This window comes from Pocillopora damicornis, chromosome 6 (assembly GCF_964200805.1).
Source record: "Pocillopora damicornis chromosome 6, jaPocDami1.2, whole genome shotgun sequence".
NCBI classification, from domain to species: domain Eukaryota; kingdom Metazoa; phylum Cnidaria; class Anthozoa; order Scleractinia; family Pocilloporidae; genus Pocillopora; species Pocillopora damicornis.
The window spans coordinates 24147651-24174521 of record NC_142675.1 but is presented as its reverse complement, the minus strand read 5'-3'; the positions used below and the strand labels follow the sequence as shown (position 1 = coordinate 24174521).

At 37.5% G+C, this 26871-nt stretch overlaps 3 protein-coding genes across 3 annotated transcripts; 1 reads left to right on the top strand and 2 right to left on the bottom strand.

Moving 5' to 3' along the window:
- Positions 1–295: 295 nt before the first annotated feature.
- LOC113676340 (F-box only protein 3) lies at positions 296–4094 on the bottom strand. The gene is made up of 3 exons (XM_027192991.2): positions 3667–4094; positions 2584–3146; positions 296–2041 (listed from the first exon to the last, which is right to left on the bottom strand). Exons 1-3 carry the CDS (start codon positions 4049–4051, stop codon positions 1673–1675), a joined length of 1317 nt encoding a protein of 438 aa, XP_027048792.2. The 5' UTR covers positions 4052–4094; the 3' UTR covers positions 296–1672.
- A 228-nt stretch (positions 4095–4322) lies between these two features.
- Positions 4323–13161, top strand: LOC113676211 (uncharacterized). The gene is made up of 8 exons (XM_089209650.1): positions 4323–4537; positions 6791–7715; positions 8114–8379; positions 9184–9334; positions 9672–9768; positions 10320–10629; positions 11279–11581; positions 12250–13161. The coding sequence occupies exons 2-8, from the start codon at positions 6823–6825 to the stop codon at positions 12570–12572; spliced, it is 2343 nt and encodes a 780-aa protein (XP_089065776.1). The 5' UTR covers positions 4323–4537; positions 6791–6822; the 3' UTR covers positions 12573–13161.
- LOC113676231 (SID1 transmembrane family member 1) lies at positions 13037–26689 on the bottom strand. Its single transcript, XM_027192856.2, has 26 exons — positions 26358–26689; positions 25604–25716; positions 24884–25042; positions 23929–23974; positions 23438–23539; positions 23047–23130; positions 22528–22651; positions 21842–21898; positions 21658–21751; positions 21287–21348; positions 20385–20632; positions 19730–19803; positions 19583–19649; positions 19200–19273; positions 18858–18932; positions 18560–18608; positions 18232–18274; positions 17758–17832; positions 17291–17427; positions 16799–16901; positions 16573–16640; positions 16192–16238; positions 15753–15858; positions 15224–15334; positions 14624–14737; positions 13037–14286 (listed from the first exon to the last, which is right to left on the bottom strand). The coding sequence occupies exons 1-26, from the start codon at positions 26559–26561 to the stop codon at positions 14224–14226; spliced, it is 2499 nt and encodes an 832-aa protein (XP_027048657.2). The 5' UTR covers positions 26562–26689; the 3' UTR covers positions 13037–14223.
- Between the last annotated feature and the right edge of the window lie 182 nt (positions 26690–26871).

The window sequence follows — 26871 nt, the reverse complement described above, 5'->3', positions numbered from 1 at the left end:
CGTAAATAAATTTACTTATTTACTATTACGTTATTAACTTGTGCATAGTAGACATATGTGAGCATCATTTGCCTCTTTCTTTTCTTTTTTCACCTCGCTTTTTTTAAACCCATCATCCTAAATGAAGGGCACACTCCGAGCATATGATCTGTCCGGTAGGAAGAAGTCGAACCAAAGAAGAGAGAAACCACAATAAGAAACAAGTCTGTCATGAAACCCAACTGGAAAACGGCACAGCGAACCTTGCACTTCTTTCACACAAGGTAAGTATTAATAGCAAAATAATTTGACATAATTTCTGAACAAAACATCTTTAATTGAAAAGTTCCACGTTTCACTCCCTATGCATTTTGTAATAATTATGATATAAAGAAAAAAAACATTTTTGCAAATTTAATTATAATCTGTACATTTATAACAAATGAGTGAATGTTTCTATCCATAACATGACTGCATCACTCCTGTGAGATATATTACATAGGCAAAAGGGGTCAAATCATCTGCTTGTCAACCCTTTAACTCCCAAGGTCTGATTGTTAATTCTCCCCTGTAGCTGCTACACATTTCCTTGTAAATTAGTTATGAGAACTTAGTTCTAGATCAAGGTAGCAGCTTCTACCCGATAAGGTTGAATATTCTCATTATCTCTTTGCTGAAGAATGTATGGATATTTTAGGGAGAAGTTTTATGTTCATCACTTCTGGGAGTTAAAGGGTTAATCAAAACCATCAGGAAGACGGTTGTATCTTGCTTGATTAACATAAATAATTATCACTTAGAGGGCTGGTTACTTAAGCAAACCTTAGTCGTTGTTTAACAAAACCATGCTCTAAACTATCTTTAATTTAGCCCAACCTTTTATCTGAATATTCACTTTTATGAACAGTGTCAAGAGGACTGAAAGTCAACAGTGGAAGGACATTATTTTATTAACCCTTTAACTCCCAAGATCTCATTAGTAATTCTCCTTACTGTCTCCCATACAGTTCTTCTGATGTTAGTTTGGAGGATTTAGTATTAGATCATCTTATAATCCCCTAACTGATATTTCTCTTTATTCTCATATCTTGTCTGCTTGATATTATTTTGATATTGTAAGGAGAAATTCTTTTTTGGTCACTTATGGGAGTTAAAGGGTTAAATCAACCCTCTTCTAGAGAATACTTAAGGTCCATTGTTTGCATGGAACTGCAATTTGTGTTAGACCTTGTTTAAATAACTGGTTAACAATCTTTTTGTGATTCCATTTGTGTTTTACATGACTGTTTATTACAGTCACTTATTGACTTACCACATTAAATCAACCATTTTTAATGATTGTTATAAAATACAAAAAGACAGCTTAATTGGTTATGTCAGATCGCCAGGGCAACAACATAAAACACAAAATGTTGGATACAAAAACTGCTTTCATCATTCTGGTTTTTGGAATTTAGAAACGGCCACTGGTTCACATGCAATACTCAAATGATAACCAATATCTAGCCAGCTTATTTGTTTGATTATCTACTTCTGCTTAGGGTTAAAATTAAAAAGGTTTATTACAATGCCAACTTTTAATGAAAGAAAAAATTTCAATAAAAATGGCCTACACAGCAGACATAAGCTGCTAAGACAAAGGGGAAAAATACAAGAAGAAAATGTAGCCAAGAACATTGAAATTTTGATTCAATCATTTTCCTTTTTTATGAACAACTTTCTTTTCCTCTGCTCCTCCTGAAATTTTACTCACTTCTTCACACTTACCTTGTGGCATGTTTAACAATCTCTGCTCGGCAGCCACAAAAGGTAGGCTCTTAAAATATAATGGAGGTATTTTGACATTAATCCTTTCGCTTTTGTTTAGACATTGAAAGACATAATGTCCCTCCATGACCCCTGTGGGAGTAGAAAATGTTGTACAACTAATGTACTCATGGAGTGCCCCTGGGGTCATTACTGGAAACTCTCCGACCACACCATCTCCATGGACTTCTTCTTTGATTCCATTTGCATCAGTAATGTACCAGTGACGTGTTGTGAGCTGACATTTATTTATAAACTGAAATGTGAAAAGGCCAAAGATCTGTTAGTGTAAGGAAAGAAGTTTCTTTGATGCCCACTGTAAATAAATGTCTAGTTTCTGTGGTGTGAAGCTACTAATAATCATCACCTGTAATATGTTTGCAAAACAACTGTTTTTTAACCTTTAACTCCCAAGACCTAATTGTTAATTCTCCCCTCTAGCTGCAAGAAATTTCCTTGTAAATTAGTTTAAAAACTTCTAATTGATAAGTTTGAGAATTCTTATCACCTCTTTGCTAAAGAATGTAAGGATAACATAATAAGAAGTTACATGTTAATCACTTTTAGAAGTTGAGTGGTTTAAATATCGTCAAATCAAAGTCATGATGGTAACTGCTTTGTGGTAGTTGTACATAACATGATAAACATTTTTAAAACCTTGTGACATGGAAGGCATGAGTCAGTGACAAATTTGCATGATATTTTTTCCGCATGTAGCAAGCAACAATAGAGAATGATGTCTGTGATTTTAAGGAAAAATTCTTAAATTTAAAGTGCCTTTTACAACTTGCAACCTACCTCAGAACACTTGGGATCCATGGAAATTGATATGCGATATGTGAAGAAAAACAGGGGAGGTTTGACACTACTTAGCTCTGGAAGAAATGCAGTAGTAGTGGTAACTGTGATTCCTTGGGTTGTCGCAGAGGCAGAAAATAAGAACTTGTAAATTTCTTTGTTAATTACTGGGAAGCAGTTCCGAGACAACTGATCTGCATAGTTACACAGCCAGCTTTCAAAATTGCTTCCACTCAGAAAATGGTGCATTCTCATCGGAGAAATGTCAAAATTGTCAGCACTGCGATCTGGGCTTGGCCAAAACAAATCTCCTGGATTACGCCCCTCTTCATTTGTCAATGCCATAAATTGTCCATTTCCAGTATTCACACATAAGGAAACAGGAATACAGTTCCTCAGCCCATCACGGCTCTGGAGTGCTCCAGCAGCTATGCCAAGCTCCAGAAGAGATTCACTTTGGTAGTGATTGGAAATTGCCATGGATCCAATCAGCCCTGGACAGACGAGCTGCTGTCCGTTGTGGATACGAATTGAACATCTCAGTTCATTTGGAAGACTACAACCTGGAGGACAAATAGGTTTTCAAGTTGGCCTTTTTTATCTGTTAATAAGTTTCAAAGTAGAGAGGAAATTTGAACTTGTAGGAGAAAAGGTTACCATGGACACAATACGGATTCATGGAATGACGTGCAAGACAGGGAACTCACTCATTTAAATTGTGCCAGGCATTCCACAATCTTTCCATGAAACTTTGCCTAAAATGGCACACTAGCCACCGATTTTTTTGTTGGTTACTACCTCTTACTGACAGCATGAAGTTCTCTCCAATGGACATACAATACTGAGTTTCTTCTTATAGTTGTCGTTGTCCAGCTTTGCTAACGATCAACGATATAAAATCTCATATGTTGTCATCTGAATTAAAAATCATTGTTGGATGACCGTGTACAAAAAAGAGGGAAAAAAAAAGAGAGACAAGAAAATGAACAAGATGAGAACCATTCTGATTATTGACTTTAAAAATATGAGTTCAAACTCTGTAAAAGCTGCTGTAAATTTAATAACTAAATTATGAACACTCACCATTGAGTTTGTTAGCTTCGGTTTCGCGAATTTCTTCTTCTGACAATCCATCGTTCAAAGATGCATAAATATTAGGACAGTGAAGCTTTGTAAAGTCTTCAATGATGTTCCAAGCTTTTCTTATGGTTGCATAACAAGATTCATAGCGACCCCATTTCGCTTTCCATTCCACAAACAACTGCTTCCATGTTCTTCCCGGCGGGCATTCTCCGACCAACCACACTTCATTACACCATGATTTCCACACAGGAAGATCGGAGACAACTTGATTGAATCGCGAACAAACCTGAGAGCAACTAAACAAGTCTTTCCTATCCAAGAACGACAGAACATTCACCAAAGGAATAGCAGGCAATGATGCCAAGTATGAGCATTTGGCTGCCATGTTGTCTTAGAGTCATGATCCCACGGGAGCGGAGTAAAGGGGGGGCGGGGGAAGGTAGTTGTAAGAAAAGGGTAGTACCTTTGCTAATTTCGCTATCAAAATTATCAGTCGACACTTTCAAATTGTCTTTTCCTATTCTCTTATGTAGGTAAATTTTTTTTCGTTAAATTGGCACCACACCTGGCTGAATCTTTTCAGTCGCACTCTCACAATTAAAAGAAAAAAAAATCATATATAGGGGTGGGGTGGGAGAAAAGCGGTATTCGTCAATATTTTTGGCCCAGTCTACTCCAGCAAGTTCGTTTTTTGTATGTGTTTGAAACTCGATCACTGTCATGTCTGTCTACGTGTTTTCAAAAGTTACACATTAATTTAATACGAACTGCGAGTCGAACCGTTGGCAGATGAAATCGTTGCTGTCAAACCGACTTCTACGAGAGGTGACGACTAGTCGTGTATATTCAGCGTGAATTCTCTCTCTTACAGGTATTGAAAATATTTTTTGCTAATATGAATGAGTAATGCCATTGTCGTTAATAATACATTGGTCAGCTTGATATTTTGATTTCTGGTTAAGGTTGTTCGTGAAGAGTCTAACACAGTTAACAGAGGAGATACGCTCTTTTGAATTCATCGCTAACAGTACTAAAAAATCACATTCAAGAAGCTCGTTAGGGGAGAATTAGATAATTTAATGGAGATATTGCGATGGCGAAATTTTTGATGCTCTGCTTACGTACAATATTTCCAATTTTAAGAATTTCAGCCCGATTTGAGTGGTTTTGATTGTATCTTAGTGAAGTGTATACTGTATTGTAAAAATGTAATACTAGAGTCGATTGGAGTTCATGTTTTGTTTATTTTCTGCCTATATGAGTTAAAGCGACGTGTCATTTACAGCCTATTCAGATTTCTATTTAATTAAACTATCATTACTCATGGAGGAACGAAAATGAAGCAAGGAAGAAATGGAAAGGAAGAAGAGATTAATTTAAGAAGAAATATGATCTGCCTATATGAGTTAAAGCGACGTGTCATTTACAGCCTATTCAGATTTCTATTTAATTAAACTATCATTACTCATGGAGGAACGAAAATGAAGCAAGGAAGAAATGGAAAGGAAGAAGAGATTAATTTAAGAAGAAATATGATCTGTATGAGGAAATGTAGGGAAAGGTTTCCTTCTAGCCCCATACTAATCGAGAACAAAGCCCTGGTCCCAAAGGTGATCTAATGTTTTTTTTTTCTCCATTGTTCTTTTATCGAGAGCCGTATGTGTCGAGGAAGTATGAAGTTATATGGAAATCTTGTCAAAGTATCTCATTTAGTCTCCCCTTTCACTTCCTTGATCTTAGCTGTAAAAGAGCAATTGTAAGGCCTTTTTAGTTGTGATAAACTGTGACGGTGACCTAATCTCATCAATAGTGTGTTTTGAGTAAAAGGGGAAGCAGCAGCCTTCAAGCATCTAAATTCATCTTTATTGTTTAAAATCGATCTAAGGTCTAATAGCGGTCAAATCTGAAGGGTGCATAAATTTTTCCCAATTATGGAATTAAGGGTGCAAGCACTATTTTGTTTAGTGAAGCTTACAGTTGCTTGCAAAGAGACTGCTATAGATCAAGAACACAAGCTATACAATAAATTAGTCAATCTTTGGGTGTAAAAGTTAATTACTGCTGACAGAGTGTGGCATAGAAAGGGTCATTTACTTCAATAACTCTAAAGCCAGTCTTCCTTAAATTGCTTCCTCTCCACTGTAACTCTTAATCTAACACTATCTTGCAAATCATACTTTATAATGGAAAATTTTAGCAATATCTGATTTAAAAAAGAATAGGCTTGGTCTATCAGAGACAAAAGGGTTGGGACGGGGACTGTACCCCTTTTCTCCTAACTGTTGACAGTGAGTAAATTGTGCTCCATTTGACAAATTTTACACTTTATATTTCATCTTCCTACTCTTCCCCCTTACCAAAAAAAACTTGTATTTTTGTTACCAAAACTTGCTATGTTGGTGTAGAATAGTTGATGGAGAGGAAGGAAGGTTTTTGCTTTGAAAAATTAATTTAATGCAAAGTTTTTTTTGTCACTGATTATGGCTTTGAGACATTGTCAAATTTAGCAGTTCAATAGTAATCTTTAAGACGTAAGGCGGATGAAACTCTCTCCTTGATGAAATAGGGAATAGTAAGTTGCTGGCTACTTTTAAATAAAATCTCAAAACTTCCTTCCCTAAAGGTTGGGTTACATTTTCTTTCCTTAGAATTAATTGATTGTAAGTTCTAAATGATGTTATTATTATTATTATAGCGGAGCTCGCAGAGTGTGGCCTTATAATTACACAAAATAGTAGTAACCCATCAAGCTGAAAAAATTTGGATGTACGACTGTATGACCAACCATACAAGGTGCTACTTTTAGCATGCAGGGCCAACTGTACCATGGGCACTATCTTATAATCAGTCCTCTACAAGGACATGGAGAAGTTGCAAATGGAAATCCATTAATATTACCACGCACTTTATTCATAGCAGGGGCTTTAGTTTTGCTGAAGAGACGTGCAAGAAAAAAAAATGCAAGCTCCACTTTTAGGCTTGCCTAAATCTATATATTATTTTTAAAATTTATGAATACCTCGAAGCATTATTGGATTGTGTCTAGAAACTGTGCAATACATGTACAATACAATTCTGTTATTAATAACTACAACTAACTATGAGTTCTTGAAATTACTTTCAGGTTTGATTGTAGACTAAAGAGCTTATGGCAATATGACATTGAGTAATATTTACAAACCAGAAGCAAACAAGTTTTCACATCTTGGAAGTGAAGAGGATGATGATTCTGATGACCTCGATGATGAAATTGATGATGGCTATGGGACGGCATTACTTAGCCCAACAAGAAATGTACAAAAACAGTTAATGCCTCCAAACAGGACTACAAAAATCAGGAGAGCACATTCAAAACCTTGGTGCACAACCAGAGCTTGTTTTGTTTTCTTTCTTTGGCTGGCATTTTTTTCTATTTGCATTACTGGACTTGTGTTGCTCATTCTACAAGCAATTGAATCAAAATCCAAGGATTCTGATGCCCATTTTGTGAAGAAGGTTCTTACAGATAAACAAGATGGCTTCTTGAATGATGAGAATAATTTTGCTCCATGTGATGAGCTTGAAGCCACCAAGGTGTGGCATGCAACAATGCCAAAACTTATGACAGAAACTGCAGTGCGACTCAATGATGTGAATGAAGATGGAGTTGATGACCTCATGGTTGGCTTTTCAACTGGTGTAGATGGCTACAATGCACCAAAGATATCATGTGATCTGTATTTTAATGGCACCTATCCCTGTTATGGTGGCCTTATGGCTCTTGATGGAAAAACTGGCAAACAGTTATGGAGACATTATACCATGCATGAAATCTATTCAGTAAACTGTAATGGTGATTTAGACATGGATGGTGTCCGAGATTGTTTGATATCTGGAAGGGCAGGAGTTTTTCAAGCCATCAGTGGTAAAAGAGGAGAGCTTATTTGGAATTTTGGACCACAGGAATCTAGAGATACCAACATGAACTTGTACACAGCTCAGTTCATCAGAGATTTGAATGGAGATGGGGTGATGGAAGTTCTTGTCACACATGGGGGGGATCCTTTGGCGTAAGTTGATGATATTGCTCTTGAGTTTTCTCAATATACATATATTCATTAACAAACCATTGCTAATTCCCATTTATAATCCTGAGAAACGAGTAATTTGCCATTAGGATGGTCATAATCTTCTCAATCATGTGGAAACCAGGCTAAAGAAAATGGTTCTCCTGCCAAAATTTCAAAACGATATTTTGGAATTTGGAATTCTCCCCCTCCCCGAATTCCCCCCCAAAATAGGAATTTCTTGGTTGTCGATATTTGTAAGGTACTGTTAATTAATTCATTTATTTGTAGCTTTTTTTTTTTCTTGGGGACAGTGTTCTCTAATTTAATATTTTTAAAAATGAAATCATTAGCAACTGAAGATAAGACATAGTGAATTATGTGCTTTTATTGTTTCCCAGCGAGCCCAACAGTCCTGAGCGTCTGGTTGGACGTCTTTTAATATTCTCTGGCAAAACTGGAGAGGTGTTAAGATGGGTGAGAACTCCAGATGAAAGAGAAACTTACTTTTCTCCTGTTATATACACAAAAAAAGATTCTACCGAGCTTGTGCTGTTTGGTACAGGTGGAGAGACACACCCAGGAGGGCTCTATGTTGTGCCACTGATAGATCTCTTCCATGGCTTGATTGAAAATTCTAAGCTTATCTATAAAGATGATTATAAAGGTATGAAAAAAATCTAAGTGTAGATTCTACAGACCTACAACCTTGGATTTTTATGTTGGAAATCATCCTGCAACCCCTACCCATTCAATGTTGGAAATATAATGTATAATTTTTAAATGGGGGAAGCAAACAGTTGTGTTCAAAGTTGGAGCTTGCTTATCAGGAGGCTTTTTATCAGCCTGCCACTTTGAATCTCTTGTTTTCTCCCCCTGCCCCTTCCCCTTCCCCTTCCCCTTCCCCCACCCTCCTGTCCCACTCCTGCATTGATCTGCTCTTTCTGTTGGCTGTTTGCCAAGAGAAGTGTGCACAGCGCCTCATCATAGAAACCAATTGTGACTTCAGACAGTGGTAAAGTTATGCACCATTCACTTGGTAAAACTGAAAATTATATTTGGAACATCAAATGGCATTTACTGGGTATTATTCCATTTGGAATATTTTGCACTTTATTCTCAGGGAATTCGCCTCTTGCAAGGCCAATCTCAGGTTTCAAATATTTGCATGAAATCTTTAACCAGGTGGTTTTATGTAATGAACACATTGCCACTCTTGTCTTATGCTTGATGTACGTTGGTGACCAACTGAGTTACCACCAGCTGACTAAATTTTTAAATGGTTAAACAGGAAATAAAACAACAGCTGTATGTGTGGTCAACTTTTTGTATGCGTGGTCAACTGTTTGTCACCTTCAGCAATTCTGATTGTCTAAATGTCCACAAATCACCCAAGGCCATGGCTTAATTTCTTTCCTCAAAAGAGAAATATTTCTCTTTTTTGAATTCAAAATTTTCCTTTCATAATTAGGGGTGATGAATCCTCCTGTTCTTGTGGATTTGAACAATGATGGAACTGTTGACATCACCATGGCAATGTACAACACAACTGTCATTGCTTTTGATGGAGAAAACCACAAGAGATTGTGGCATTTTGTATTCCCATCAAGTGAATCATACACGTAAGTTCATACATTAATCTTCAGCTTAGTGCTAGAAGTTGTCAGTCATTGCATCTTTTTGCCATATTACACTAAATAATGTGATATGTCTAGAAATCTCAGTTCACCTTTTAAAATTGATCAGGAACAAAACTGACAGAAATCACCTGTCCAAATCTTTTAATTCCTTGTACTTGAGGCTGATACTGATACCTTGGCTTCTCATTGGCTCTTTTGGATGTTTCTCTGTGTCCTGCTTGGCCATTGTGATTACTTGAGTCAGGTTTTCATTGTACAAAAGTCCATTAAAAAAATGCTACAAATTTAAATACATATTCTCTCTTTGATATTATGAAAGGTCACCAGCAGCAGGTTTCTTCAATAAGGATAACACAGCCGACTTTTTGGTGAGGTACAACTATGGATCAGGATTTCCGGTTTATTTTTACTCAAATGTGAGTGGGTTTAAAATAATTATGCATGGTCGAGTTGAACAGTGTGAACAGCTTTTGGACCTTTATTTTTAAGACAACGCATCATTACCCAAAGGGAGAGGTACTCGCTCAAATGCACTCTTGGGGTCTTGTCTCAAATTTGTTTTTCTACAAAACCCAAAACCTTTGTATTCTTTCTAACAATGCTGTACCACTGAGCTTCAGAGAACTGCGTGAAGAACTGCTTTTGATAACTTCTGCATGCCAGTGAGTGTTAAGTTGTATTGTATTTTGACTTGCTCAAAATGTCCCAGTAAGAACATTTGAAAATATAGGGTTTATTTCCTTGTTAATTTCTCAGCTGCTTGATTGAAAAGTAGCCAAGATTATTTTTAGAAGAAATCTCAGCCATCTGAACAGTTTTCATTCTTCAAGGTACCATGTCACCCTCCCCCACCTTGAATGAGAAATTTTCTAATGAGATGCTGTTGTATGGCACCCCCTCCTTTCAAAAAGCCCCCTATCCTCTCCGTGAGACAGTCTAATTTTTGAAATAATTTTTTGACCAACAGGTGACAGTGATCGATGGCAAAACAGGCAAGCCGTTAGTCACACCTTTCTTGAAGTCATCATCAATGTGCAACACGTCTCCCCTGACAGCCAGCATGCAGGGGCTTGGTAACGACCTGTTTATATACTGGGTTTCAGACTGTCTCGGCCACGAGGGCGAGGGAGGAAACTTTGAGTTTGTGGAAGGAACGAACGTCCATGAGCAAAGCAGAGCTGACACTTGCAAGCTGCGATATAATGCAAAGAGCTTTAGTAAGCTGCGGGTGACTAATTACAATATAGGCTTTCCTGGCAAAGATATTTATTATTCAGGTGAGGAAGTTAAAAATCTACTTTTTATGAGAGTTGGATGCTTAACCCTTGACTCCTTAACATCGGTATGAATATTCTCCATACAACTCCCTTGACATTTCCAAGGGTTCTGACAAGGAGAATTTGCGTAACGATCAAGAGCTTCTTTAGTTGGTGATCATTTCCTCCATTCTCATGACGTTAATGTCTGATTCAGGGGTGATATTGTAAGGAGAAATCAGATGTTAGTCACTTTCACGGGTTAAAGGGCTAAGGCGATTATTATTAGTATCCAAGCAACTGCGTACCTACCCCTCCCCTGACCCAACATTAACCCAAACTTGTTGTCAGTTTACTGTTGTCAGGGGAGAGGAAGGTGCGAATTTGCTCAGATATTGATGTAGATCCGTTATGCTACACGTTGTAGTGATTCGCGCATTCTTATTGGATAACTTGGAGGCGACTAAGCAAAGCACTCTTCTCCTCTGAACAGCCTGAGAATGACCAAATGACCTGCCCGTCTTTGTCAGTGACAATCCTTTTACAGCAGCTAGCAAAGCCCTCTGCCATTTTTTCAGAGTGCGCACATGGTAGTTGCTGTAATGTGAATAAACGTGTCAAAAATTAACACGAAAAGTAAGAGCTATTTCAATGTTTATCGCATTTTCAGAGGATTTCCAAGACATAGAGCATGAAAGTCTAAAAGAGGAAACTGGCAGCAAACCAAACAGCAAAAACTCCACATTCACCTCTCGAAGAAAACGACACATTGGAGCACCAGATCACGGCGGGTATCAGAGACTCATTTCAACAGGTTCGATGGCCACTTCGCTTGGAGAAGAAAACAATAAAGAACCAATGGACTCCATCGATGTGGTTTTCACTACCTACTGGCAGTATCCAGCTAAAGTACGGATTATTTTACCAGAGGACAAGGCTTGTATTGAGAATTATAGAAATCTCAGCAGAGCAGGTAAATTGCAATCACTTTTTTAACATTAAGGTATTTTGTTATGGCCGTACTCTATTGTAACATCAGTCCCAGGTCGCTTTACCTTCTATCCACACCTGAGTCAAAAGAGCTTGTGGAAGGGTCACGGAAAGAAAAATTAAGTTTTTTGATGTGGCTTTCTTTGCATGTTTTTACCGCGCCAAAAACAGAAAAAGCTGTTGTTTCTCCCAGCAAAATATTGAAGAGTGCCATTTGTTTATATTTGGTTTGTTTTGTTTGCTTATTCGTTTTGTATTGTTGTTTTTTTGTTTGTTTCCGATTCGAGAAATTCATCGTCATTTGCAACAGTTACGAGAGTACAGACCAGACTTCAACTTACGAAATATCTTTGTGAGCCAAGACGTAGATCCGCTACGTGTGATAAGAACAACTTTTGCGCAAATCTTTGTCCCTACATCGCAATTTTGTCTCGAAGCAAATTGTAACAATTCAAACTCGTGGGAATTCGTTTTGGTGATCGCAATGAAGAAGCCAAGGATTGTTTACGCGTAAAACGGTAAACAACAATTTGGTTTCCTCTTTTTAAAATTAATACAATAGAAGAATGCGAAGCTTTTCGCTTAACTCTACGAATGACTAATAGCAGACAACATAAGGTGAATTTTTTTGTTTATTTGTCAAATCAACAGGGAAATTTGATAATGACGTTGATGAAGACAAGAATGAAAAACTTGGAATATATGATGCAGGAGATTCAGCCGTGAATGAGTGCCTCAAGAAAACGCAACATCAAACTGACAAGGAGCAAATATTTGTCAGTCAATCAGACTATGACTTGTACAAAGTCCACTTTGGAAGCCTGACCGTGTATCGTTTTTCCTTGAAGTGCAAATGCAACAATCTGTCCCCTTCCAAAAAATGTGCCAAGTTTTTACCCATGTCTGAGCAAGGCTGGGGAGGGTACATGGGAACACTAACTAATAGTTTTTTTAACCCAAGGAAAAGGCCCTGAACGAGGGGAATATGTAAGGATCTTTACCGAGTATACGTTGAGTTCCCCCCAACCCCCCTACTCTACAAAAATGGGCCTCAAGGGCCGTTGTGGTGTAACAATGGCCATCGCCTTTTTTCTGCCCATTTATTCAAGTCTGGCCTCACAACCAACCTGCGCTTTTCCATTACCTTCTTGATCAAATTTGTTGATTTGATTTATGTATTTTTGCCCTTTTCGAATTTATTGCGCTCTTACTGCGCCAGTTTATGAAAGGCTCGCGTTTATGAAAAAGTTCTATTAGCCTTCATGGTCGCAGATTAATTTTTAGTCATGATGAATCTTTCAGTATTGGGATGAGAGTTGGTAACGTTTTAAAGGCTGATGTATTTTCAGTCTCGTAGTCAGAGTAGATTTCAATGGCTGTCATAAAATTAAATTAAAATAAATATATAAGTACAAGTAGATGTACTAAAAAGACAAACTTTACACGATATAATTTATTCAGAACAACTGAAGTTAAGATAAGCCTCTACTGGCGAGAAATTTGGCCAACTTCATGATAATAATTAGAAATACGTTTTTAATAAAATGGGTTTATTTCAAAGTCTTCAGGTCTATCAAGGTTCTTACCTTTCTCCTCACGAGAAAGATGTTGCAATCTAGGTTGTTAAATATCTAAAAGATGAATCCCTGAAATGTCTTTACGAAAACTTCAAGACTTCATCTATACAGAAATCCTTTTATCAAAAGAAAGTGTCACAAAACGTCTCAGTGCCTCTTTCATCTAATATCAATTTATGAAAATATCATTAGTACCTCCTGATTTTCAATTGTGTTCTCAAGGTAAAATATTTCACATTTAATTTCTTCATGTGCGACAAAAGAGTGATTTCGAGCACTGAATATTCCTTCGCAAACTTTCGATGTCACAATATCCCGATGATTCAAATTTATACTGGCTTCCCTTCCCACTCAGTCACTGAAACTTCTCCCTGTTTTTCCGAACCTATCTACAATTCCAAGAAATTGCTTTATCCCAGGGAGGTTCAAAACTCGGGTTGTACAGACAGACGCAGCCATTTTTGCTGCCATGAGGGTTACCTATACTAATCAATCTGTCTAAGATATAATCTAAAGCTTTTCCTTTGTCTTGCGTGGATGGCAGTTTTCTTTTTTCGGTACTCGATGTTCATAAGCGGCGGGCGTTGCAGCTAAAAAGGACATCAGAGCTCTAAGTGCTCCGTAATTTCCTCCTTCCCAGGCTCCTCATCAAGGGAGTTTGGGACGGGCGCCTTATTGTGAAGTGGACGGCGACCGGCAGGAGAGTCCAACTAATTCTTTCTATACTATCTACCAAACACTTCATGTAATTTTTAACTCTGGGAATTTGATTTGAAATCATAAAATATCTCCCTACTGATATTTTTCTATTCCCTTGTCACCTTTCTGCTAATAAACAATGATTTACAATTCTTAGTTTTTATCCATCAAGAGTTTTCACATGTTTCTGATGGTTCATCTGTTATGGTTATTTTTTCCTTAATTGCTAATTTTTAGTTGCCCAGGGCACCCATTTATAACAACTTCAGCTGACGGGTTTACCTAGGTTAACTATGTCAGTTAACTAACTTCAAACTGCCAAAACACATCCAGCGATGCAGATAGCTTGTCAAAATACAGGGATGTGATGTCTTGGCGTTTCGAGCAAGTCATCATCCAGCGTCAACAAACCCTGTAAAGACAAACTCGTAAGCATAATGCACAAACTAACTTTTAGAATGATTGGTCGTTGCAACTCGCATGCGGTAAAACAACAAAGCAATTGCGAAGGAAAGAAAGGAAATTGTTTTGAAAGCGAAGGAGAACTCGGAACATTCCCAAGCGCGGGAAAACGCGGGTGACCAAGCCACGATTGGTTTTGTTTTGTACCTGATTGGTTGATAGAGGGGATCAAGTTTTCTACACCAATCAGAGAGAAAAGAGAAGCAAAGCCAATACAATTCAGGATAACTTTCGACACTTCATTGAAAATTAAATCGTCACGAAAAGAAATGCAAATGAGTGCTTACCAGAAATGAAAGGAATAAAGCGCAGGCGGACAGGAAGTGCCATACGTCATGAGCATCGTAAAATTCCAGGAGGACGCACTCTTTGTTACCCTCCCTCGACCGAGCTGGAGATTTCTGCAAAGGATTCAGAAAAGCGGAATATGGTACACAGAGGGAACGAGTACGAACCGCGACCTTTTGCTTCTAATCATGGAAGTCGCGTAACTTGCTGAATGAGGGAACGGGACTGTCTTGTAGAAGGAGCGGGGGAAAGGGGAACCTAACAACAAAATGCTACGGGAGCAAAAAAAATTACGGCATTATTGACCAGGTAAAAAGGTTATGTTATAAAGTTTCAAAAACGAGCGCAGACATACACCGACACATCCCCGAACGTGGTGACCGACCATTCAGTCGACAATCGACTGCAATTCGATGGGCCGGCTATTGACCGATTGTAGACCGATGGATTAGCAAGGTTGTATTCGTTACTCTCAAAAGGACTGAGAACATTGTTGAAACGTTTCATTCATGCTGCGAAAACCGGAATAACAGATCTATAAGTGGCAGAGTTTGACAGACTTTTGGAAGGTTTAAAGGTTGAATCCATGTTTCATTTACCTGCCAAGACGTGAGATTACTCAGGAAAAAAACGAGCGCTAATATCCAACAGATAAGCGTCAGACAAAGCGTAACCGAAGGGAACAATAGAAGCCTTTCTTTGTTTCTCAACTGAAAGAATAAATACACAAAGACATTTCTTAAATAACCAATGGGAAGACGCCCTTCTCCAAAACCTTAAAAAAAAATTGATACTTTTAGCAAGGAAGATCATGTCTCAAGTTGTAAGTGCTGAAAGAATCTAGGCAAATCAAGTCATCGAGGAACAGAAGGTCGGACGGGATAGAGTACAAGCAGTCCCTCCTATTCGGCATGAAAAATAAAATGAGGTTAGCGCGCCTCACTCCCAGAGTTCCGCTTGGCGCGCTAAAATCTTTTCCCGATGAGTTTTTGTTGCTCGCGCGACAGTCTTCGCCGAGTAAAAGGGAATGCTCGTAGTGACATGCGTAGTAGGACATACCATAGACCCCTAGCCTTGCATTGTCTTCGGTCGATAACAACTTAACTCAATCAACTCATGTATGGATACCTTCATTATGACATAAAATGCCAAATAGAGAAGTCCATTGACGATCAAGATAGCCAGCAGGTAGGTAGCAAAGTCATGGGGTGTAGCAACAACACCATAGATGGCACTGCAAGTGGAATAAAGAACTCACTTAAAGAACTTGTTTTCTTGGTCTTCTCCAACTGTTTTTATAGAACGCTTTGGTTTTCCTGATTGGTCCAAAAACGCGCACCATCCTCTCGACCAATCAGATACACAACGAAAACCAATCGTCCCTTCGTTACTCGCGTTTTCCCGCGCCTCAGACAGTTAGCTTATTTTTTGGGTGGAGCTCTCATTGGTTCCCCCGTGATATTTCCCTTCCTCTGATTGGCTGTTGTAATTTCGTTGGATTTGGTTACATAAAAACCAACTTAACATCGTTCTAATGTATTAAAATGCCTAACGATAGAGTACTTACAAGACCCAATTCACTGCGTTAGCAATCACCAAGAGAAGCATGCGATCCTGCGCAAACAGGAGACAAAATACAACAATAGCTTTGTTAATTTCAGTCAAGACTTGACCACTGAAAGAGGCAATCACCGCTTGCCAAAGCCCACAGCTACAAAAGCCTTGAAAAAAATAGGGATTTTCCTGCCACGAAAACCTTTCATTTCTTCTCTTTAACCTCAGCAACCTTTTTTCTCTGATGTACACAACCTATTTTAAACGTCTAAAAGCACAACTTCGTTAGGCTCGCGCGAAAAATGTTACCTACATCAAAAGGTTTGTGTATGTGTCAAAGTCTCTTCCTTTAGACAAAATTAGAACTGAGACAAAGACATTTTTATAATTTTACCTTGTAAACCGGACACGAACAGCAATCATACCGCAGCAACACGAACACTCTTGCAAACATTCCAGCATCTGAAGGTGAAAAAAAATTGACAAAAGCATTTTCAAGTTCAATCCTGCAGTATCTTAAAGTAATATGTTCTCCATAGAGTCATAAATTAGACAAATTCTAACCAAAACAATGCCTAAAATAACCAAATAAACTTCAACATTTACTATCCAGAACTCACCAAACTTTACTCTTCCCATGTAATAGATTTGTGAACTGAGATACAGGCAACCAAAGATGTGGATAATGGCGAATGTTGTCCAGAAAGCAAAAGAACTATAAACCTTGAATGAGAGGGACACAATCAAGATCTGCGCTTCAGTATATCTCATACCCCCCCCCAAAGATCTGCGCCTTAGTATATCTCATATCCCCCCCCCCCAAAAAAAAAAAAAAAAAAAAGACGGACACAATGGCTACAATTTTCCCCGATCCCACTCCAAAATCTCACTTGGTTATTGCGACAGAACACAGAAAATTTGTCCCTTGTGAACCCTAGAAGTTGCTCAGCTTATCAGAGTTCTTTTTTACGTCTGTTGGTATAACTTACCACCGCTAGCAACACATATTCAACATCTCTCTTAATAAAAATCACATCTTAGACCTTCAAGCGGTTCCTCTGTTTGCAAGAGTGCGAGAAAGAAGAGCTGAATATCGTAAACTTTATTCTTACCACTCCAATCATAGCGATGAAGATGATAGCAGCAAATCCTGTGTAAACAATGTGCGCGTTGGCGGCAATGTCTGGATGGCGCGTCTGATAAAGTTTTACTACACCCAGACAAGTGATGATGTACATAAAAGACGTGTCTACAGGAAAACACAAAAAGAAAATATTTATCACCTCGTTTGAATGCGATATGACGGTTTATTCCTTATCTGTATTACAACAAGATAGAGAGGGATTCTGCAGTACTGTTCTTACATTTTGAACAGCGTGCGGTCGAGTAAGGTGTTACACTTTTCGGCGACTTCTGAATTTTGCCTAGCATGCGTTTTCACTTCCAAGACAGCTTCAAATGTATAAAGTTAGTTGATATACAGTAACCTTAAAAATAAGCGTTCTCACAGGCGTCTGCGTCCAGTTTGTAAACTAAATTGAAAACTGTAAGACTCTCATCTTGGGCGAGGAAAACTTACCAAACTGGAAATTAGAATTGTTAGGACACACATGATAACAGCCTGATAAAACTCCTTCCATTATCAAGGCAAGACCTGTGATAAAACCAAAGAAGTTGTAAAAGTCAAGAGAAAGTGAAACGAAGGTATTCCCTGTAATTCTGGGCCACAAAGCTGTGGAACTACCAAGGCGATGACTGAAAATTGTGATATACACGGTATTTCGCCGGATTGAGTATCGTAAAACCAAAATAGATGCTATCAGGAACTAATATGGACTCAAAGTAAAAACAAGCTAATTACGTGGAGCGCGGGAAAAACCAAGTGACCACCAAGCGGTGATTGTCGTTAGTTTTGATCTGATTGGTTGCATGAAAGAGAGGCGCGACTTTTCTCGACCAATCACAGACGAAAGCAATCCTGGATTACGTATGGATTACGCTCTACACTTGACTGAAAACAGACTGAAAAGGGCCAAAAAACCGATACACTCACCCATGGCATAAAATATGGCGTAATGCTGAGGAATGCCGTAATTCTGAAAAAAGAACGTAAGTGTACAGAAAGTTTACCATACATTTAAGAAGTACCTGGTTTCAATTACTCAACGAGAATTACTTGCTCTTGTAAACTTTCCACGTCCTGTCTATTAATTTTTGCTGATTTTTTTAGCCATCAAAATTTACCTGACTTATTTAAGAATAATACGCTATTCACTTCTCTTGCACGTTAAAAAATCAAAATGTTTAATTTAAGAATAGTCACACCATGTAGAGTAGTGCAGTTTAAACGATATAATTAAAATTGACGCGCTCAAAAATACCTTCTCCAATTCGCTGTTTTCTGCAACATCTAGTTTGTGTTGCCTGTCACTGAAAAAAAATATATATGAGATGTCATAAACGTGACAAGAAAGTTGCAAACACCATGTATTAAGGAAAAACAAGCCTTCAGTTCCGAATGTGTACATCGTAAATAAAAATGACGTAATAACCTAGAAACAACTGTGAACGTACATGATTATACAAAGATACAGTTCAGAACAAAGTCCTTCTACTTTCCGGAAAGAATGTAATCATCTGACAGCCAATTTTTTAGCAAAATTTTTTCAGTGTACATACCGTCGCAATACAAGAAGAAGGAAGAGAAAACCCAACATGATATATCCAATGTTACTGAACACATTGTTAAACGCACTGCAATAGAAAGAACCACCTTCGATATGAATATAAATACCGAGCATCAGTTTCCAAGCTCATTGCCAATTTTCTACTGGCACAGTGCACAGCTAACTCAACAACTTAATATATTGTATCTTGATACGAGTTGAAGAAGGGAATTTACCTGGATAATATAAAATGAAAAACGGATTGTTTGGCTTAAGGGTTAAAAATCTTTCTCATACTGTTGCAACATGGAATGAAAGGGTTGCTCATCACAGAATGAATTGCTCAATGACATACCTCAACACCCCCAAAGGATGAGCACAAAAGAAGTTGTAGTAGCATATGTCTTCATCTCCACTAAAGTTAAGAACCTGTATTCAAAATAAGAACAAACCTTCCAATTAACAAAATAGTTTATCTGAAGTAACCCTCATAAAACTAAACCCAGTTTCAAAAGAGAAGTATAAAAGTTTGTCCTTCAGTGTGGTTACTGTGGATGTGGATCGTGACATTTTGATTGCCAGTTTACCAGTGCCAGTTTGCTAGTGGATTTGGACTGCACTCAGTTTATCAGCAATTTCTCTGTGCAATACTTTCATTATTACATGGCTGGCTTTCCAAGCAGGTAAGATAGCAAGAGTAAATGCTCTTGAAAACAAGAAGTGAGTAACCAGAAATACCTTCTGATATGTTATGACAAGCTGCACAACAGGGAGAGCATAAAACACGGCTATCAATAGCAGATTCCTGAAGATAACAAAGAGAGTACAGTCAATAAATAGGTAATACTGAAACAAAAAAATCAATAACAGGCTTAATTTACAAACCAGTGATAGTGTCTGTATTTCTTCTTCAGATACTTCTTTTCTTTCTTAGCCAGGTCAGTGAGCATAAGACTTGTCTGGTGGAAAAATGAAACAAATGAAACTAATCTTACTAATATAATGACAATACTTTACCATTGACGGAAGGGAAGCTGAGCTAACACAGCCATGATAAAGCCCCACCCTTCCCCCTTAACTTCTATGTCTTACAGCAGTGGGATCCTGGCCACACTTTCTATCACACATGGGTTGAGGTTGCTGTCGTTTCTTATCCTTTTTCCAAAGTCTTTTTCTGATCATTCTCAGGTTTTACTCCTTCCACAAAAACCAGCACTCAGATTTTGATTTGACCCAATAACACTGGACAAATAGCTACTGTACACCTCTTGGAAGTACCATCCATGGAATCTTACTTTCATTTATTTCTAGTGGATCATGGACTTACATGTAACTAACTTAAAAATATCTACTCTGTTAGTTGTTCCATAAGATTAGTTTACATTATCAATTTAAACTAGCTAGTTTTCAAATCAATAGGAATGTCACCTGTGTTGCAACTACTAACTTAAGATGAATACATTCTATTTCTGACGCTGCCTTGGTGCAAATCCCATTTACTACATTATAACCAAATTTAACCATCGCCAAATCTACATACCCTCAACCGGTATACATCTTTCTCCACTTCAATGTCATGCAGCATGTCATAATGTTTCTCAAAATCCTTCGATGATGGATCCATCACTCTATCAGTGACTAAGTGGTCATTTTCAGAGTGTTCCAGACTATCAGAGTCCAGCGGTTCATTGATGGGAAAGATGCCTTGTGGTGTTGATCCATAATGGTCTCTTGATCTTCTTGATCTTCTTGATGAGGATGTTCTTAGTGGTGCACTTATTGGAGCATCTGAGGCAAACAAAATGATTTTGAATTGAAATTAAGAAGGCCTTCATTGCTCTGGACTAACCTGGACTTAAAAATGATTATATAGTTTCCATAATCCAACAATACCGGTAAGTCAGCAGATGCCTGGATTACTGGGGTGTATCCTTGACTCATGAGTGCTTATGTAACTGCCATAGGCCAACTGTCAGCCAGTGGACAGAAAATGACCAGGGAGGGAGAGGGAGAAGGGAGAGAGGGAGAGAGAGAGAGGACGGGGGCAATGGAACTGTCGCCTAAAACATTTAATTTTTTCAACTAAGAAAGATCTCAGAAAAGAAATTCAAGGATGAATTGATGTGCTCCTGTTAGTGATACAGGTATACTTGGAGAAAAAAATTCAGGTGCTCAATGGGTGTCTTAATCTATGACCTGAAAAATGTTCTGAGCCAAAAAAAACTTACAGTGGCTCAGTGACATCAAAGCAAAATTATTACATGTGACAAATACCCTGCCTACTGCTTGGCTTTGTATAACAAAGGTACAGTATTTGATATGATGTTTTGGAACAGTGATCTAGAAATCTTAAATTGCTCCTGGAAGAAGAAAGTGTCACAGCAAATGATGTGCTGTTCACACTAAAGAGAAAAATTACCTTGTTAAACAAGCCCTACGTACCTTTGTTGTTGCTCTCTTTTGGCATCAAAATGGAGCGGAAACTCTTCCTTCCTCTCTTTTGTCTAATGATACAATCCAATAAAAATTTGTCAGAACTTCAGAACTTTCAGTTTGGTTGCATTTGTGGCTGGGGCCATCACCCTTCACAAAATATCATTCAATGGGAAAATTTTGCTCAAAATCCTATTTCCAAAATTATTTGTGATGAGTAACCCAATAAGGTTCACAGATTTAAAAATTTCTAAGCAATGTTTTGAGATAGCAAATTTTCAAATCAGTTCTTAGTGCAAGTAGTAAAACAGTGCAGCTGTTTTCTTGTCTGAAGACTACATTCTAAGAAATTATTCACTACTTAACAAAGAGGTACTCACCTACACCAGGTAAACAGAAGAAAAGAAAAGGCAATGATATAGAATGACCCAAAAAACAATACTGGAGCCACTATGGCCTTCACATAGTCCTTTTCTGTGGAGAAAGAGAAGATTGGTAACTGATTACCACAATGTTTTTGGAATTATGAATTTAATAAAGAGATACTTGAGAGAAAGAACTTACCAGACAAAGTACTCTTCACGGTTATTGTGACAGTCTTCTGTCTTTGGGACGATGGACCTGAAATGTCATGAGATTTTCACCTTTAACCCTTTAGCTCCCAAGATCTCATTAGTAATTCTCCTTACTATCTCCCATACAGTTTTTCTGATGTTAGTTTGGAGAATTTGTTATTGGATCAACTTATAATCCCCAACTGATATTTTTCTTTATTCTCATCTCTTGCCTGCTTTATATTGTACTGATATTGTAAGGAGAAATTCTGTCTTGGTCACTCATGGGAGTTAAAGGGTTAAGTGTCTATCAAATTCAATAATTATTATAAATAAATAATAATTTTGGAGGAAGCTAATTTTTCTCTGATTGATAATTAATAAGGGAGGCAACAATGAGAGGGCTTTCAAGGAATAGTTAATTTAAAACTCTGCTCATCTAGTGACCGTCACTTTTCATCACAACTCCATAGCGGATTAAATGTGAACCTCAAAAATTGAGGTTGTTAAGTAATTATATATTCAGGCTATTGTTCTTTCTCATTACTTATTCATTCCGATGAGTTTGCCGACATGCCGGCATGCTTCCGAAGATCGTGAAGATCACAACTTCTTTGATGTACACTACATTTATATAATAACTGTCTAAATAGGTAATAAAATTTTATCATCTGAGGTGTAAATTCATTACATTACCTGCAGAATGAGGATCTTTTGACACTGGTTCTCCAGTGCGTGGTTCAGCAAACCTTTCACCAGAGACACATTCTTCATCAGATGACTTGACTATCAGTACAACATAAAACTGGGTCTGATTACCCTGATGACAAAAACAAAATAAAATAAGACACAAGTAGAACAGCGAGGATTTTCCAGTCAATCTCATTAGAATATATATAAACCCTAAAGTTCTAAATCTTGGAATAGCCCCTCCATAAACCACTACATGAAGTCCTTTTCTAAAAAGTGTACATGTTATTAATCGAGAAAAGCTGTTTTTGTTCATCTTTTTTAAATTCAAGGAAGAGATAATTGTAGTGACTTGGTTTTGAGCTACGACCTTTGTCACTTTTCCTTAGCTTTAGCATTACACTTACACTTACACTTGTAGATCCACACAGAAAATTTTGCCATCAGGAATCTTCAAAAGTGTACAAATACCAAGAACGAGCAAGGTGTGATGTTTCAAAATATTTAATAACCACAATGATTTACCTCTAGTGTGATTGCTGCTTTGGTTGTCATAGTCTGAAAGTGGCCTGTGAATTCCACATTTCTTGCCAAATCATACACTGGACACTGATAAATATTGTATAACAAAAAAATATCAGTTTTTAAACTCTTCACATTTCTGTTTAAATAGTTGTGTGTTTTCTGCAGGGTAGTCTGTAGAGCACTAATAAAACTCAGAAACTGTACACACAGGTTAGAGAGAACAGGAAAAACAGCAGAAAAAATTGGTTTGTAGTTTTTAGGTTTGTTCTTGCTTCCTAAGCCTCACAATCACTGGTCAGTACACAGTCGATGGATCAAAACCAAATCAAAATTTTCAGAGTCTTGCAGTAAACTTAAGATTCCAATCATAAAAGGAAAAATAAAGACAAACCGTAGTTCCCTGGACTGATAGAATGGCACACAGTTTATTATCCTTGGATTCAGCCTTAATAACAACTGTATCCACTTTTTCTGGATACCTCCATAAGAAATACTGTCAAAAGTTAAATGAAAAAAATTATTGGCCCATGCAAGTCAGGGAAAACAGGAAAAAAAAAGAGTGGATGTAAAGGTGGAAGATTATTCTCTGCAAAATTTAGCTGGAGAATTCTGCATAGTAGCAAAATAATTTTCCAATTTCTTGTTACCTCTTGTTGCCTGTACTTCCTAATGCATATGTTTCACTCACACCACATCTTGTAACTGAGTATAAATTGACTACTTAAAAATCAAGAGCTTTTAACAGTATGCTATGTGCAAGCTTGTGAAAAAAGAGCTACCCCTCTATAAAAACATCTATAACCAAGTGTTTTAGACAAACCATTTATTATTGATACTGGATAGTTAGTAAATAAATCTACATTTATCTAAAGATTATCTTACCACAGGTTGCGCAGGGTCCACTGTAACTGTTAATGGTGTATTCATCCTATAAAAAAATTTTGAATTTTCATGTTACGCAAAGAAAAAAATATTTGACTTGTCCAAAAATTAGCATGTACAGTGTAGTAGGAAATATAAATTTTCCATTATTCAATCAATACTGAAAAATTAAAAAGATTGACCAACTGTTAGCTTATCCTTCCTGATTTGATTAAAACCCCTATAACCTCATAAATATCTCCAAGAAAAGCTCCTTTCCAAACTTAACTTTTAATCCAGTACTTTAAAAATTAAATGACTCAATTAGCTTATCTATATTAACGTGGACAAAATCTAACAATTTTTCCTCTTTAAATAAGTGTTACAATCATTGTGTTCATTGTTATTAGACACAAAAAACAAAACATGATGACTAACTTAAATCACCACTTTTCCTTGCTCTGCAGGGCTTATGTGAGGAAATAGCCATCACTGCAGGTGATTTTTAAGTTCTCAGTTAGACTCCACAGCTTTGTTAAAGCAAGCAAAAGTATAAAATTTTGGTTCATTATTACATCTCCGGTGGAGGTGCGGTGGCCTCATGGTTAGTGCGCTCGACTCCAGATTAGGTGGTCTGGGTTTGAGCCCTGGCCGGGGTCATTGTGTTGTGTTCTTAGGCAGGACACTTTACTCTCACAGTGCTTCTCTTCACCCAGGTGTACAAATGGGTACCAGCAAATGTGCTGGGGGTAACCCTGCGACTAGCATCCCATCCAGGGGGGGTAGCAATACTCCTAGCCACTTCATGCTTAAAAAACTGGAGATAAGCACCGGCCCCATGGGCTACTTGGGCCCATATAAAGGCTTTACTTACTACTGCATCTCCAAGACAGTTAGTTTCTCATTGAGCATCTTGAAACTTTCATATCTTTTGTGACTATCATATACAACTTATTACCTAACTCATGATACTCACGATAACTGAAATTTGTCAGCAAACATTGCTTTGAGAGAGTAATTGACTGGCTTCTCTGATGATGTTGATACATCAATGGAAATTGCTTCTGATCTATTTAATTGTGTGATACCATGACTGAAGGGGCAAAGTGTTCGACTGACAAGATTGTAATTAAACCTGTAAAAGAAATTTCTCCAAATATAAACTCAAAATATAATGTACAATGCATCAGTTATAAGGTTTCCCTCCTATGCAGGAATTTTAAAGTTTAAAACTTGACCTAATTGGATGATAACATAATTCGTCTTTCAGCTACGTTGCTAACAACTCTTCTAACAGTGTGCTAGCTCCAGTTATGGTCACCTTTTTAGTGTCCTGGGAGCAGTTGCTTGCCAAAGATACCCCTAGTTACAAAGGCAATCAATAGTATAGAGCTCTTTTGTATTACATATGACCACTAATTATAACCTCACTATGCTTGGTTTGATATCTCTGGACAGGAGTATGAAAAATTACATTTCAGACTTACGATTGAGGCTTACAGTTGAAATTTCTGCTCAAAAGAATTTCAAAAAGCAACAAAAACAATTTTTCAGGACATACTTTGTTTGACGTCAATTGACTTTTTTGCTGCTTTTTTTTTTTTTGGACATTTTTATCAAACCAGACCAACTTTTTCTGGCTTCTGTTCTAAAAAATCACCAGTGGACCTTTGTAAATTGTGGGTTTTTCTCTCACCCCTCAACTGGTATTGGCCATGAAACCACTCCTCTCTGCAGCCGTGCAACAAACAGCAACGGATAATCCTCATTAGCTGATTGACTTTCCACTGTCACTCGAACTGCATAAGGCTGGGAAAACAATTAAGTTTTCAGTAACTTTATTTGGTACAAGAATAGAACTACAAATTATATATAAAACATAATATCTCCATTTCATAAAATACAACTCAATTGTATAAAAACATAAGTGCAAACATAGCAAGCATGCTGCAATGCTAAATTCAGAAGAAGTTAGACCAAACGTAACTACACAATCATTTTCAAGTCATTTCAGGGGTTCAACCTTCTCTGAGTTTATTGATAATGAATATCTGAAACAAACCAAAAGAGAACCTACATTTGTTCCATAAATTTTACAATTTTATAATTTTATAATTTTACAATTTTATAATTTTACAATTTTATAATTTTACGATTTTTCTAATTCCGCACAAATCTGGTGTTAGCTTCGTAAAACCTCAAACTCACCAGTTTAGTTTACAAGGAATGTATGGAAGTCCGTCAGGAAAATTACTTATTGGATATTGGGGTTGAAGAGGGGTAAGAGTCCAAACAGTCCCATGGTTCATTATTATCACAATTTTTGGGAAAAGATAACGACAGCGGAAACATTAGATTTCTAAAGGGACTACAGCTTTGTAATATAACTGTATGAGGCTTTGTGGAAATCTGACCGTGAAATTTATCGAAGCGTCATTAACTAAATTCACCTCAGTCTTGTTAATCCAGGAGTAGAGCCAGACTTGTTCCCTGTGCTGGGAGACAACTCCATTTACAGTATGTCCCATGGAGGCGTTGCGATACTCGAGAATATTTGAAGACTCATGTAACACAAGTGTTCCACAAATAGGCAGAAAATACTCTGATATGCAGAGAATACATAGAAGAAAGGAACAGGTTTGTTCCATTGCCATTTCTGAATCGTTCCTAATTGACAAACAAGAAACTTGTAGGATAGCTTGACGTACAGGTCGCCGACATGTTGATTTCTGTACAGGCGTCACTTCCGGTAAAGCACGCAAAGTATGTTGGGGAAGGGAGAGCGCCGGAACTAGGTCTCAGTCTCCTCTCATTCTTTCTCTTATTTGTGGTCTCTAAGTACGTGGGTGGTACCGGTGTAGGGTGTGGGATTGAAAATGTCCCATGGCAAGAATATACATCACTTGTTGTCTACATTCTTTACCATCCGTAATTAGAAGCCACTCCCAAAAAGGACGAAAAATT